Genomic DNA, 16433 nt, shown 5'->3' with positions numbered 1-16433 from the left:
TTTGGGTTGAGGAATTTGGGTTGTCCTGACATCTCTAGCCAGGAGGTGGCATTGTTGATTAAACCCATATAGTGACTTCCTGTCAAAAGCAATAATGCTCCACTGATTAATGTGATTCAGTTATCAAAGAGGGTGAATTAGTGGGGAAAGGGACAGACCTAAATTTCCCAGTTAATTAGCACGCTGTGATCTGAGTTAATGGCACACACCACACTCAAGCTTTCACTTTTCTGTGGATCAAAAATTTCTTCACAAGTCACAGGTCAGGACAGGTCAGTTGCTTAGACAGATGCACATCCCAGTTGCCAGAGATGTTGAAAACCTCTTGTGTCCTGGATTGCATCAGAACTGCTGCCTCAGAGGTTCAAATTCTGCATCTCCCCTTCCCTGATCACCAGCCTCTTTAACTTTCTGGAAGTGCTTTGGGCCTAGGGGTCAGCAGGGGGAGAAATAAAACAGGACATGCTATGCAAGTGTTACAAGAGGACCTCGTGGCTGGGATATGCATGATGCTGTGAAGACAAACCAAGGCTAAGAGGTGCATTTTGTGTCCCATAAGCCTGTGGGGTGGAACGTCAGTCAATCAGGTGTTTTCCTTGTTCCTGCCCCTTGCATGATGATTGGAGCTCACCCAGCTCAGGTGGTAGAACACCAGCATTAGAAAGGGAGGCTGGCCTTACCTGTGCTATGACTTGGGACATGTTCAATTCCTGGCTCTCCTGCAGACTACCTTTGTGACCTCAGGCAAATCACTTATCATCTCTGGGCCTCAGTTACCCTCTGTAAAAAAGGGGATAATTATCCTCCCTTTGTCTCCTGTCCATTTAAACTGTGACTGCTTTAGTGCAGGGACTGTCTCTGCTATATGCATGGCTGTCTTACCTAACAGTTTCCCATCCCCTGATCATTACCTCATCTAACTTCAGATGCCCCAACAGGGGCCCTGCAGATTAGTGTACATAAGAACGGCTATGCTGGAGCACACCAAAGGTACATCTAGCCCAATATCCTGTCTTCCGACAGAGGCCAATGCCAGATGCCCTAGGGGGAATGAACAGAACAGGTAAGCACCAATGATCCATCCCCTGTCACCCATTCCAGCTTCTGGCAAACAGAGTCTGATTGCCTGGAACAACGTCCCTCCTTGAGAGAGAGTTCCTTTTTAAAACTGCTGTAGTCCTTTGATCCCTGGGGTAATGCTGGTCTTGTCTTGTCATGCATTGTCTCTTAACAACACTCAGGTGTTTGCAGAGAATAGTGAACTATTCCTTCCTCCTCGTTTTCCTTTACAGCCCATCCAAGCTGTTTGGCATCCCTGCTTGAGTATAGGTGGGAGCAAGGAGATAACCCAGCCCAGCATCTAGGTTATGGGGGTTCACACCCACTAGAGACTGGGCTGGTGGTGGGCTCTTATCATGGTGTCACTGGGATGGGGGTGGGGCTGTACCATGGAATCATTGGGATGGGAGGTGTTACACAGGCTGGGGTGGCTTATACTATGGGGTCGCAGAAAGGACAGGTCTCACAGGCTGGGGGTGAACTGTACCATGGAGTCACTGGGATGGGGGGATTAATCCCCTCTGCTGTTTTTTTAATTGCTTTAAATAAAGCCCAACCCCAATAATCAATTTAACCAGAGGGGCGAGTTCTTTAAGGCGATCTTCCGGCTCAGCCACTGGCAGTACGCATTCTATCATACTAGGCGGGAATAAGCACTGATTGAACAGGGAGTTTGTCAATCAGCATGGCCGGGTACGAATGTGGCCTCTGCAACCGAGCGAGTCCTGAGCACGCGCCGAACATCCTATCGCTCAATGGTCTGCTCCTCTGCCCCCTACCCTTCCTCCCGGATTGCGGGATGCTGTGGCGCATGCGCAGAGCGATGACGTGGGTGTCCACCTCCTGGGCATGTGCAAGGGCTCTTCCTTCTCTCGGTCCCGCCCTCGCTCACGCTTCCGCCAATCAGCTACTGGCAGTATTCGGACGGGCGCGCGACCCGGCGACGGCCGCTCTGGGGGGGAGAGGGCGGAGCGCGCGCATTGGGACCAACCGGCGAGCGGAGCGCGCGCCCGAATGGGCTCGGGAGCGCGCGCTTCCTCCCTGCTGCCTGGACGCGCCTCTCACACGGGGAGCCGGGCCGGGCGCAGGCGGAGGGAGCGACTGTGCGGTGCGGGTGAGTGTAGGCCGGGCCGGGGCCCTCTCTATGGGCAGGGCGGGGAGCCGGGGCCCTCACCCACGGCAGGGAGCCGGGGAAAAGCGCCTGAGGGAGGCCGGGCCTCGCTCCGGGCCTAGCCGCCCCCCGGCATCGGACACTCTGGCCCAGAGAGAGAGAGAGAGACCCCCCCGCGCTCCCGCACAGCCTCGCCCCCCACAGCTCTCCCCCCTCTCAGCGCCCCCCACTGCCCCCTCACCGGCCCTCCCCCGTATCCACCACACACAACCCCCGACCCCTTCCTTCTTCAGTACCCCCGCACCGCCGCCGCTCCTCCTCCTCCTCCGTCAGCGCCCCCACCCCCAGACCCCTTCCTCCTTCAGTGCCCGTGTCCCCACGCTACCCCTCCCCCACGCTGCTTCTCTCCCGCCCCCCTCCGATCCCTCAACCCCCCCCCGCCCCTCCCAATACAGCCACCCTCTCGGCACCGCCCAGCACCCCTGCCTGTTCCTCACCCCACCTCACCGTTCCTCCTTCCCCAGGGACCCCTACCTTCACACTGCTTCTCCCCCATAGACCTCCCCAACACAGAGACGCCTTCCCCCACCAACCTTGCCCCACACTGCCCCTCCAGAGAGACCTCCCTCAGCACCCACAGTCCCTTCCTGCATACTGACCCTCCCCCTACAGAGACAGTCCACAGCACCCACAGACCCCTCTCCTTTCAGCACCCCATCCCCCACAGTGCTCCTCCCCCTACAGACAACCCCAGTATCCACAGATGCCTCTTCCCTAGCACCCCCACCCTGCCCCTCCCCACACAGAGAGAGACCTCTTCAGCACCTACAGACCCCGAAAGAGATCCCACAGCCCCTTGCTTCTACGACCCCTCCCCTTTCAGCATCCCCGCCTCCATAGATTCCTCCACCACAGAGACTCCTCTCAGCACCCCCTAACCCTGCCCCCCACCACCACCACCCCGAAATCTGGTCTCCCGCATAACTCCTTTCTTTGTGTGTGATCTGGTGACCCCTGGTTCCCTCCCCTCATGCATGACTCCCTTCTGCCACAGAAACTCTTTTCCCCATATGTGACCTCTCCCCACTCATCACATCCTGTATGTGACTGTCCCCTAGTATGACCCCCTATTCAGTATGACTCTCCTGCTGATTCCCTGTTTGATCTCTTCCTCTGCTGCGACACCCAGACACCTCCACGTACTCATATACATTAAGCGGCCACCTTTCTCTTCATCCCGCAGCCCTCCTTCCTTGTAGTTAATTCCATCACCTGTGTGCAACCCTCCCTTTCCCTGTCCCCCTTAATTCTGGTGTGGAACCTTACTATCTTTTAAGTCTGCTTTTGCCACTATAACCCCACTTTTGATCCCTTGTTAATTTAACTGGCTTTACATCCCTATTCTCTAGCCAGCGCACCAAGTTATGTTCCCACCCTATCTATATTTCCACTCCTGTTGCCTCCATCCCTGGATTGTATGCCATGTTCCCTTGGTGTACGACCCCTCTTCACCACCCCTTCTCCCCTCTTGGATTACATGTTCACTTGTGCGAGTCCTGTTTTCTGGTCTTGGAATCCCCATTTCCCTGAAATAAATTCTTCCCTCCACTGGATTACAATACCTCCCCTGCATGAAACCTGTTTTCTCCCTCTTGGAGTCCCCCTACCCTTTGCATGAAAAGAAAGGGTGTTATTTTAGGATTTGGAGACCCAAGTTCAGTTCCCAGCTCCATCACAGACTCCCTGGGTGACCATGGGTGAGTCACTTAGCCTCTCTGTGCTTCAATTCTCATCTGTAAAATGGGGGTAATAGCACTTCCCTACCTCATGGGTATTGTGAGGTGTTCAGATACTATGGTGATGGGGGCCAGATAAGTACCTAAAATAGACTTCTCAGATAGTTGCCGTGTATTACATGCCCCTAGATCAGAAAAGTTACCATTCATCCACCTGAATAAATGTCAGTTGCATCCACTTTCAAATTTCTTTACCCCAATATAGATTACAATTACAGCCCCAAGAGGAGCCTACAATTCACCGCATTCTAATAAACTCAGGCTAATGACCCCTTCCTGTGTAAACCTGGGCTAGTGAGAGGGGGGATTTTTTTAGTGTTACTTGTCCAAGGACAGCTTGTGTCTCAGATGACTGAGGCTGTTTTTGCTATTGCCTGTGGGATATTTTTGTATAATAAAGTGTATATTTTGTCACAGATTAATATCTGAGCTGAGATGTACTGACTGTTATGTTCCACTGTGACTGAAAATCTAGTATCCCAACTTTGTTTCCAGGCCACCTCTGTCTTACGCTGCACTTTGGGGAGAGTGCAACATGGATCAATCACACACACAAGCATTTTCCAGCAAGCACTATGGATGCCATCAAATGGGGCCATGAACTAACTGGCAGGCAGGTTAGTTTTGTGCTGCTGTTTGGTGGCATTTACAAAATAACTGAAAAATTACCCCCCCAGGGAACTATGTGTAAAATCCAAATTATTCCTCGCTCTGAATATTGCCCCCATCTCTGTAAATATAAATTATGCCCTGCTCTGTGTCACCACTTCCCTATGTAAATCCAAATTACACCCTGCCCTGTATATTACTGCCCTGTCTAAATCCAAATTGCCTTCCCTTATGAGATCTTGGAAGTCATCGTGGATAGTTCTCTGAAAACATCCACTCCATGTGCAGCGGCAGTCAAAAAAGTGAACAGAATGTTGGGAATCATTAAGAAAGGGATAGAGAATAAGACAGAAAATATCATATTGCCTCTATATAAATCCATGGTGTTCCCATATCTTGAATACTGCATGCAGATGTGGTTGCTCCATCTCAAAAAAGATACCTTAGAATTGGAAAAGGTTCAGAAAAGGGCAACAAAAATGATTAGGGGTATTGAACGGCTGCCATATGAGGAGAGATTAATAAGACTGGGACTTTTCAGCTTGGAAAAGAGACGACTAAGGGGGGATATGATAGAGGTCTATAAAATTATGACTGGTGTGGAGAAAGTAAATAAGGAAGGGTTATTTACTCCTCATAACACAAGAACTAGGGGTCACCAAATGAAATTAATAGGCAGCAAGTTTAAAACAAAAGGAAATATTTCTTCACACAACGCACAGTGAACCTGTGGAACTCTTTGGCAGAGGATGTTGTGAAGGCCAAAACTATTACAGGGTTCAAAAAAGAACTAGATAAGTTCATGGAGGGTAGTTCCATCAATGGCTATTAGCCGGGATGGAGTCCCTAGGTTCTGTTTGCCAGAAGCTGGGAATGGGTCACAGGGGATGGATCACTTGATGGTTACCTGTTTTGTTCATTCCCTCTGGGTCACCTAGCATTGGCCACTGTCAGAAGACAGAATACTGGGCTAGTTGGATCTTTGGCCTGACCTAGTATGGCTGTTCTTATGCTGGAATGGGAGATTTATATGGTGTTTTTAAATAGGCCAATCCAGTGGCCAGTAAAAGACAGCCAATCCAGACCAGGGCTCTCTCACTTCGCCAAAAGAAGTACATTGCTTCTGTCTACAAAAACCTTTGGTTTCCAGCTGGGAGATATGCTAATGGATCTGAAAGGAGTTCCAGACAGCACCTCTGCAGGGAAGGTCATCCATGAAACATAGGGCCCTTTGTTTTCAGTTTTTACCAAAAATTCCCAGATTTTACAAAAGCTATTTGTTGTTTTTTTTACCAATATTCACCTGAAATTTGGACTACTTAAGTACATGAAATTCCTGATTAGTTTAAGGAAATCAAGTGCATTAGATGTAGGTGTATTTATGTTAATAATAAATTAGTCTAAGTATAAATGTAAAGCAAAGTAGTGGAAGAGCCACAAAAACCCGCATGTGTGCATATGTGTACTTACTGTTAATGGGCAGTTCCTAAAATACACCACAGCATTAAACTACTTTTACTTTCAATACCTTTACTTTTCTCTATTTGTTGCTTTTTCTGTCTTCCCATTCCCTAATATTCATCTCAGTATTACCCCAAAAAGTGAAGTTAATTTCTTTGCACTGATTTTCAGACACTTGAAAATTTTTATAATAAACATTGAGAAATTCCTGAGAAATCCTGAACAAAATAAAAACTGAAAGTGAAGGGCCTTGACATTACAGTACCTGAGTAAGTGAAAGGCATCTTTTCATTAATGACAAATATATAGATTCAGATGTAACCTACAGATTAAAATGAACAAAGTTAAATGCAAAATTAATCCTGTATTAATGCAACTGTAGGGCCGTACAGCTCAAAATCAGTCAGGAAATATAATATTAAGATTCCCATAGCAACATTAACTTGGGCACACTGTTCATATGAAATATCTTATTTGTACTGAGTTAGCCTCCAGATAGCCCAATGAGGAATCAGCGCCCTGTTGGGCTAGTCACTGTAATTAAATAACAAACCAAAAAAAAGTCCCTGTATCAAAGAGCTTATCATTTAATCAGTTCTCTTCTTCTGTTTTTCTTCTTAAAGAGAATATGTTAAAAAAACACTGAATAGAAAATATTACACACAAGTTGTTAATGTTGCTTTGGGTTGGGAGGAACAACTTTTATTTTTGCATTTCTTTATGTGCAATGCCTACTATAAGACCTAAACTTTGCACTGGAGGTAGTGTTATGCATTTCATTTTCTATATTTTTTTTAAAGAAGAGAAAAAGGAAAAGGAGGGGCAAAAGTCTTACTCCAGAGGTAACAAGCACCAAATTGGTGCCTGCTTAATACCAGCATGCTGGCCTAGCTGCTGCTACTACTAGTAAACCCATATAGTCCTGCTTTCCATCCACAGATCTCAAAGTGCTTTACAAAGGAGAGCAAGTATTATCCGCATTTTATAGATGAGGCATAGAGGTGAAATGTCTTGCCCAAGATGTCGCAGTGACTTCAGTTGCAGAGTCAGGAATAAAACCCACATCTCCTGCCTCAGTCCTATCCACACGGTCAGACTGCCTATCAGAAGCACCAATCACTGGCTGCAACAATGAACATATGGACTATGCTTCCCTAGAGGTGTGAACTCCCAAAAAACAGACCTTGTCCAGCCGAGGATTTAAAGGTGTGAGGTTACACCTTCTAAAACTTTAATTAGATCCAGCTACCTAACTCAATCTAACATCACACTGCTTTAAATCCTAGTCTAGACCTAGTTACATTTTTTACTCTAGAAAAAATAATTTTAGGCCAAGATCAAGCATGTAAAATTTCAGTCTAAAATGATACTGTTCAGTGACATTCACATGTGAGTGAAAACAGGAAGTTCTAGATGAAACCATTTACTACAAACAATCACCTGTAAGCAAACCTTGTAAATATGAAAAAGGCCTTTTTCCCTGAATCCACAAGTGATAGGGTGGGCTGGGTGAAGTTTAATGTATTAAAGTTTTATTTTGGGGTGTTTCTTCAAAGCAGGTATCAGAATACACAAAATATCAGAAAGCCATTTGGGAGTTGTGTGTTGTACACACATATATATGAAGAGCTTCACAACTCATGGGTAACACTCATCTTAAACTCATGCCAATAAAACCTTTTCCTTACAAAAGAATAGCCAAACTGAGTCAGACCAATGGTCCATCTAGCCCACTCTACTGTCCTCTGACTGTGGCCAGTGCCAGGCGCTTCAGAGGGAATAAAAAGAACAGGGCAGTTATCAAGTGAGCCATTCCCTGACACCCAGTCCCAGCATCTGGCAGTCGGAGGCTTAACCACCTTGGTTAATAGAGATTGATGGACCTATCCTCTATTAACTTATCTAATTGTTTTTTGAACACGGTTATAGTTTTGGCCTTCATGACATTCCTTGGCAGTCAGTTCCACAGGTTGACAGTGTGTTCCTTTTGTTTGTTTTAAACATGCTGCCTATTAATTTCATCAGGTGACCCCTGATTCTTGTGTCATATGAAGGGGTAAATAACACTTCCCTATTCACTTTCTCCTCACCATTCGTGATTTTATAGATCTCTTTCCTATTCCTCCCTTAGTCATCTCTTTTCCAAGCTGAACAGTGTCCCAGTCTTTTTAATCTCTCTCATATGGAAGCTGCTCCATACCCCTAATAATTTTTGTTGCCCTTCTCTGTACCTTTTACAATTCATATATATATATATATAGATAGGCAACCAGAACTACATGCAGTATTCAAGGTATGGGCATACCATGACTTTATATAGTGGCATTATGATATTTTATGTCTTATTAGCTATCCCTTTCCTAATGGTTCCTCACATTGTTAGCTTTTTTTGACTACCGCTGCACATTGAGTGGATGTTTTCAGAGAACTATCCATGACTCCAAGATCTCTTTCTTGTGGGGTAACAACTAATTTAGACCCCATCATTTTATATGTATAGTTGGGATTATATTTTCTAATGTGCATTATTTTGCATTTATCAACATTGAATTTCATCTGCCATTTTGTTGCCCAGTCACTCAGTTTTGAGAGATCCTTTTGTAGCTCTTCACAGTCTGCCTGGTAATCTTGTATCATCTGCAAATTTTGCCACTTCACTGTTTACCCCTTTTCCCAGATCATTTATGAATATATTGAATAGGACTGGGCCCAGTACACACCCCTGGGGAACACCACTATTTACCTCTCTCCATTCTGAAAAATGACCATTTATTCCTACCCTTTGTTTCCTATCTTTTAACCAGTTTTACCAAACCATGAGAGGACCTTCCCTCTTATCCCATGACAGCTTACTTTGCTTAAGAGCCTTTGATGAGGGACTTGGTCAAAGGCTTTCTGAAAATCTAAGTACAGTATATCCACTGGATCCCCCTTGTTGACCCCCTCAGAGAATTCTAGTAGATTGGTGAAGCATGATTTCCCTTTACAAAAACCATGTTGACTCTTCCCCGACAAATTATGTTCATCTATGTGTCCCGCAATATTATTTTTTATTATAGTTTCAACCAGTTTGCCCGGTACTGAAGTCAGGCTTACTGGCCTGTAATTGCCGGGATCACGTCTGGAGCCCTTTTTAAAAATTGGCATCACATTAACTATCCTCCAGTCATTTGGTACAGAAGCTGATTTAAATGACAGGTTATAGACTACAGTTAGTAGTTCTGCAATTTCACATTTGAGTTCCTTCAGAACTCTTGAGTGAATGCCGTCTGGTCCTGGTGACTTACTACTAAGGCTGCAAGTTTGTCACGAAGGTTACAGAAGTCATGGATTCCGTGACTTTCCGTGGCTTCTGCAGTGGCCAGTGCGCCTGGCATCCCCCTTGCTCAGCTCCTAGGCAGAGGCGTGGCCAGGCAGCTCTGGGCGCTGCCTCTGCTTGCAGGCACCGCCCCCGTAGCTCCCATTGGGCACGGTTCCCGGCCACTGGGAGCTGCAAAGCTGGCACTCTGGGCAGGGGCAGTGCGCAGAGCTACCTGGCCATGCCTCCACCTCGGAGGTGAGCGAGGGAGATATCGCCGCTTCCAGGGAAGCACGGAGCCAGGTAGGGAATCTGCTGGCCCCGCCAATCCCTCCCCACAGCACCAGCATGGATAGGGTGACCAGATAGCAAGTGTGAAAAAATGGGACGGGGTGGGGGGTAATAGGAGCCCATATTAAAAAAAAAAGCCCCAATTATTGGGACTGTCCCTATAAAATCGGGCATCTGGTCACCCTAAGCACGGATCCCGGCCAGGCTGTGTGCTGCTGCCTGCCCGCCCTCCCCCACCCAGCACCAGCAGGGGTCCAGGGCTGCGCCCCCTCACCCGCCATCATCCGTGGCACCCTCCCCCAGCATCCGTGGGCCCACTCAGGCTGCTCTCCCCCCAGATTTAGTCAGGAAGTCATGGACAGGTCGCGGGCTGTGAATTTTTGTTTACTTCCCCTGACATGTCCATGACTTTTACTAAAAATACCCGTGACTAAAATGTAGCCTTACTTATTACTGTTTAGTTTATCATTTTATTCCAAAACCACCTCTAACGACACCTCAATCTGGGACAGTTCCTCAGATTTGTCACCTAAAAAGGTTGGCTCAGGTTTGGGAATCTCCCTCACATCCTCAGCTGTGAAGACGGATGCAAATAATTCATTTAGTTTCTCTGCAATGGCCTTATTGTCCTTGAGTGCTCTTTTAGCATCTTGATCATCTAGTGGCCCCACTGGTTGTTTAGCAGGCTTCCTGCTTCTGATATACTTAAAAATTTGTTTGCTATTACTTTTTGAGTCTTTGGCTAGCTGTTCTTCTTTTTTGGCCTTCCTGATTATATTGTTACATTTAACTTGCCTTTCTATTTTCCTCACCAGAATTTAACTTCTACTTTTTAAAGGATGCCTTTTTACCTCTCACTGGTTTTTTTTTACTTTGTTGTTTAGCCACTGGTGACACTTTTTGGTTATCTTATTATGTTTTTTAATTTGGGGTATACATTTAAGTTGAGCCTCTGTTATGGTGTCTTTAAAAAGTTTCCATGCAGCTTGCAGGGATTTCACTTTTAGCGCTGTACCTTTTAATTTCTGTTTAACTAACCTCCTCATTTTTGTGTAATTTCTGAAATTAAATGCTACAGTATTGGGTTGTTGTGATTTTTTTCCCCACCACCTGGATGTTAAATTTAATTATATTATGGTCACTATTACCAAGCAGTCCAGCTATATTCACCTCTTGGACCAGATCCTGTTGATTTATGACTAAATCAAGAATTACCACTCCTCTTGTGGGTTCCGGGACTAGCTACTCCAAGAAGCAGTTATTTAAGGCGACAAGAAATTTTATCTATGTATCCCATCCTGAGGTGACATGTACCCAATCAATATGGGGATAGTTGAAATTCTTAAGTTTGTATGATGAATTTAAAAATGGAATAGCGTCAATATGTGACTATCTTCTTTATTTTATTAAAATAATCAATTCAGATTCCAGTGGAAGGGAGAGGCTGATCTCCTGGGCTGGCCAGTGCATCTCTAGTCAGAAATGAAATAACTTTAACAGGCATTTCATGGGGTACAAAGGTAGAGGACAATGAAAAAAGTGCATTTTAGGGGTTTAACTTCTCCAAATGAGTTGTAGGTTTACACTAAACAAGGGTAGACTGGATGGCTGAGGGGGTCGGGAATTGGGTACAGGGCCTTTCCTCTGTAAGTTGCTGTTTTGGATGTGCTCTTGGGATAGTAGTTACAAAAAGCTCTAGCCCTATTATTTATTACTTGTTTTAATGTAGCACCTAGGGACCCTTATCATGGACCAGAACCCCATTGTTCAAAGTGCTGTACAAACACGGAACAAAAAGGTGGTCCCTATCCCAGAGAACTTATAGTCTAAGTGTGCTGGTTATTTGGTGGCCTATCCCAAGTATACTGAGTTGAGATTTTTGTTTTAATTTGCACTGGGATAGATAACCACATCACGCAAACCACCACTGTATTTGGCAAAACAACGCAGACTATGGAATTGGTCATGGAGACACAACTCCCCTCTCCTCCCCATTAAGCTAATCTCCCCAGGGCAAAGATGAAGCATGGGGAAACTTGTAATGTTTGTACCATTGTGTTACAGGGACTTAAACAGAAACTGCAGTGATTAGCAGTGGCAATGGAAATAAGTAGTGAAATGTTGTGAAATCATTACAAATTGTTTCTCTAGCATGGTGAATGTGCACTGTTCTTTACAAAGAATAGAGTAAGTTGCATTCCTTGCCCTGTAGGTCTGCTAGTCTAGGAGTGATGAGATACAGGGCAGCAGTTCAGACAAAGGGTGGAGAGACTTGTGGGGAGGAAAGCACAATGGGAAAGATTTCTCAGAGAAATGGATTATAGGAGGAGAGACGGGGCATCCTGACAAACAGCAGAGAGTGAAAACTGTTCGGGCATCTAAGAGGAAGTATAGTGGAAGTCCCAAAGCTGAGGAGGAAGAGGGGATGAAAGGAGGAGTAATGAGAGAACATTGGGAGGAGCTATAAGGAATAAATGGGTGTGAGAAGAGGACAAAATTAGAATAGGTGAGTAGGGATCTTGCAGATGAGAAGAGAGAGCTTGAATTTGATGAGGTGGAGAGAAGAATGAGAAATAATAGAGGCATTTGGGGTGGCCTAAAGGGGGAAAGGTGAGAGGTATGAGAGAAGAAGGTCCCAGAAATAGAGGTGAGAGATGAACAAGATGTGGCAAAAGGTGCAGGTAGTGGGGTTAGCGAGGAAAGGGCAGATCCTGGTGATATCAGAGAGGAAGAAACAGGATGTGGAGAGCTGAAGTGCTGCTGTGGTAGTGAGCTGGGGAAACTGACAGTGGAGTTGCCTGTTAGGATAGAAGAGAGAGGCAGTGGAGAAGGATTGGAAGGGAAGATGAAATGCTCAGTGTTGAGTGATTGGGTTGGATGAGAAAATAGGAGCAGCTGGAGATGAGAGATTGGACAAAGCAGAACAGTGATTACTCTGTGCAGGGGAAAGGGGGACATAGGCCTATGTGGAAGACCTTAAAAACAAAATCAACTCCCAAAGTCTGATAGAACACTTATTTGTATGCAACTTTAAAATTTGCAACCTTATTTCAGTGGAACGTCCTTTCAAATGTAGAATCATAGACTATCAGGGTTGGAAGGGACCTCAGGAGGTCATCTAGTCCAACCCCCTACTCAAAGCAGGACCAAGCCCAATTTTTGCCCCAGATCCCTAAATGGCCTCCTCAAGGATTGAACTCTCAACCCTGGGTTTAGCAGCCCAATGCTCAAACCACTGAAGTATCGCTCCCCAGATGTGTTGGCTGTCCTGTTACAGTAGATAAGCATGTTAGCGCATTGATTGTTAGTTAAGGCAGTCAGTTAGTGACATAGTTTGCAGTGTTGTCATTGTTGTCCTAAATAAACTTCAGAGTTAACACACCACTAAGATGATTGTGAGTTAATTCATACTAGATCTAATGTCTCTCTACATGCTCTGTGATACAGCAGCACAGTGATTACCTTTGTAAAGCTTTCTCTGTTCCTCTGTGTTTTAGGTTCTCCTCGCTTGTGGTGAAACTGAGTGCCTGCCTCTGTTACAGTTCAGTATTTCTCTCAGAAACATCAGAGTGAAATTGACAAGATGCTTCTGCCAAGAAGTTCTGCATAGTAGCTGTGAAAATGACCAGTCTTGTCAGTTTTACTCTGCTGCTGGTTGGGACAGGCAAGAGCAACAGTAGAGTGAAATTGGAGTTGTCTGCAGACTCAGAAACCACAGTTTTGCAGAGTCACATTTGGAAAGGTTTTCTTTCAATCGTGCAGGCTGGAAACTTTGACTTTAAAAATTTAAGATTTAGATTCTGCAGAAACCAAAAACCTAAAGCCCTCCTCACTTGGAAAGATTTCTTACTCTGCTCTGGCAATTGAATGAGTGGATACTTCAACCCTTGTGTTAACTCTTAACTGGTTTAGTCTGTGTTGTAATTAACTTTAGTAATTAGAATACATCTTTTTTGTTGTACTGTAGTTCTTTCAAGCTCCAGGAATATCAATCTGGCATATTTAGGCACCACTAAAATTCACCTAAAAAAGAGAGATTGAGAGAAATGAAAGACATGGCTAATTTAAAGTAGAAAAATGAGAACAGTTATTACAGCTCTGTATTTTGCTACCTAATGTAATAATAAAGGCATCATGATAAAACAGTGAACCAGTGGAGTAGAGAATGTATTACAAATAAAGTTGGAACTGAGCAGAGTTGCTATAACCACAATAATCAATTAAATATAACCTGTGCCCAGGTTGTTCCTGAGCTGTGGTGGGTTCACTAGCTCTCAACTTCTTGTGCAGGTTGCTACCTCTTGATTTTATTTCCAGAGAGAAGCTTGTTTCCCCCTCCCTCCCCATTTTGTATATTGGAGGAGGAATTTGACTCCCTCACTCAAGTTAGATCATAGGTCAGACCTCCTTTTCCATGGCCTAATAGACTAACTAGGGCTTTCTTGTGAGAACTGCACTCTTCTTCATGCAAAGCAACCAAGTGTAAATGTGTTCAACACTCAACAGGGCTGGGTTTTTCTGTTGGCATCTCTTGCCCTGCTTTGTGGGATGGCAATAAGATCCTGTGGGGGTGTTTCCCATTTTCTTCTTGCCTTCCCAGCAAAGAATTAAAACTTCTGATTATCTGTCCCCTTCACTCCATCTGAGCACAACTCTAGCTGGGGCTAGGGGTCCTTTATTTGTAATAGTCTAGAAAAAACTTGAGCATAGGACAAGAAGCCAGAATGTCCTGAATTCTCATTTCTGCTCTGTCACTGACTCCTGTGGTCTGGGACAAGTTGCTCAACTTTTGAGCCTCAGTTTTCTTAACAATAAAATGAGGATAATACTTACCTGAAACTGCTTAGTTAGTGAATGATTGTGAAGCTCCTTGAGGATGGAAAGTGGTGTTGAAGACCAAAAGTGTGAGTGTTTATTAACTAAAAATAACAGTTCATCTCTCAGTGAGAGTTATGTGTCCTTATCCCAATTATGCAGATGTAGAAACTGAGTCTCAGAGATATTAAGTGACATGCCTAAGCCCATAGACTGAGTCTGTGTCAGAGTTGGCTGAGAACTCAACATCTCTTGATCCCCAACCTGGTTCTAAGACCTCTAGTCCATGTTTTCCTCTTCAAACTAATGCTTATACAGTACCTTGAAGGTGCAGAGTGCATTATTAATATTAAATATATGTTAAATGATTATTTTTCCTGAATTCCCATGTTAATTTGATTTTTTTTTCTTCTAGATAAAGTGTGGAGTTCCAGATGTCAAGTTTTAATTATTTTATATGGTTTTTTTAAACAAATATGGATTGAGGAATGGTTTTCTATGCAGGAGGGAGGTGAAAATGGAGCAGCTTGGAACAGACTTAGATACCCAGGCCATGGGTGAGAAGGGCCCAGTCATCATTGTTTTAATTATCAGTTGCATTCTGCAGTTTTAACAGAATTGTCTGAAAACTGTCAAGTCTTACCTCACCTGCCCAGGATTTTGTGGACACCATCACTACAGAAAGGATTTGAAATTCAATTTTGTTCATAAAAACCAAGTGGAAGCTAGAGTTTTGAGTGTCATACAAAAAGGGAACAAATAGGAAGAAGAACGAAAACACACAAGCCAACTGACTTCACCCTCCAACCCCCCCTTTCAAAGAAAAGGATTTACAGCTCAAACCTCGCACCAGCTGTTACCCGGCTTTAGCCGTCAAGAGAGAAATAAATAAAATTAAACAACCACCGCTAGCCAGCCTCAGATCCTGGTGAAATCAGGGAGTGTGTTTCTGCGACTGCCTCGGGTGAGGGGGGAGGAGAGGGCCAAGCAGTGTGAGGAAGACAAGCACATTGTTTCAGGATAACCCCATCCACCTGAGCGGTGACTGAAGGGGACTGCTGGACACGAGGAAGAGATTAAAAAGGAAAAGGAGAGGAGGCTTCTTTGGGATTTTGGTGTGGGTTTTTTCAAAGAAATCTAATGGCGGCCTGTTTCTGAGTTGGCCACCTTTCCTGGAGCACTCACCAGAGTGGAAAAGACTTCCTCAGTTTGGCTTCCCTCCATTTGCTGCAGAGTCTGCAACTTCCATTTGCCACTTTCCCCACCCTAACTTATAAAATCTCTTTGAAGCCAGCCTTTGCCACAAGCTGCTTGGGGAGGTGCTTCTTGCACCTGGAGTTTGGCTGCTCCCAGCTGTTGTGTTCCAGCAGTAGTTTAAATTGGAATTCAGTTTCCCATTTTATTTTTTAAGTCTCCTTCCATACATCCCCAAACTCTCAGGGGACGGTGTGGACTCCCTTGGCTGTGTTCTTGGGCCTCTCCCTTCAGGGATCTGTGTGGATCCTTCCTCTGGATTGTTTTCTTCTGCTCCATTTGGAACACCCTCTAAGTGTATTTCAGGAAGTTGGGTAACTGCTTACCCCCACGACTTCTCCCTCCCATCTTCTCCCTCTGCCCCCCTCCTTCTCCCTTCTAAAGGTCCCCTCCCCCTTTTCGTGTCCATTCTGACTCCAGTTGGGCCTGGGCTATGCTGCAGGGCAGATCACCCACCAGAGCTCCAACATGCCAGCAGCATCTGGAAAGAGATTCAAACCCAGCAAATACGTCCCGGTCTCAGCTGCTGCCATCTTCCTAGTGGGAGCCACCACCCTCTTCTTTGCCTTCACGTGAGTTACAAATAGTTTGCCAGGTATGGGGAGCTGGGCCTGCTGACAAAGTGACTCGGGGCTACCTAAGACATCAAATTGGCCCCATACTCTACTGTGACTGAGTGTGGAGGTCAAATCTGGGCAGGGGGAGAGGTGAGGTGACTTGATACAGGAGTTAATCTCTT

At 45.2% G+C, this 16433-nt stretch overlaps 1 protein-coding gene across 3 annotated transcripts in view; it reads left to right on the top strand.

The window, feature by feature from the left end:
• Positions 1-2000: 2000 nt before the first annotated feature.
• Positions 2001-16433, top strand: part of ZDHHC5 (zinc finger DHHC-type palmitoyltransferase 5) — a 42210-nt gene continuing 27777 nt past the window's right edge. Inside the window, exons 1-3 of one of the 3 annotated variants that reach the window (XM_027830603.3) lie at positions 2001-2173; positions 4462-4583; positions 14856-16266. In XM_027830603.3, coding sequence (XP_027686404.1) covers positions 16163-16266 — 104 coding nt within the window. In that variant the 5' untranslated portion in view covers positions 2001-2173; positions 4462-4583; positions 14856-16162. Of the gene's footprint in view, positions 2174-4461; positions 4584-5987; positions 6306-14855; positions 16267-16433 lie in introns of those variants that run through there. The other 2 variants (XM_007068436.4, XM_043548313.1) reach the window with 2 other exon arrangements.

The sequence above is a fragment of the Chelonia mydas genome, chromosome 6, assembly GCF_015237465.2.
Source record: "Chelonia mydas isolate rCheMyd1 chromosome 6, rCheMyd1.pri.v2, whole genome shotgun sequence".
Taxonomy (NCBI): Eukaryota; Metazoa; Chordata; order Testudines; family Cheloniidae; genus Chelonia; species Chelonia mydas.
This window is presented reverse-complemented; position numbering and strand designations above follow the sequence as displayed.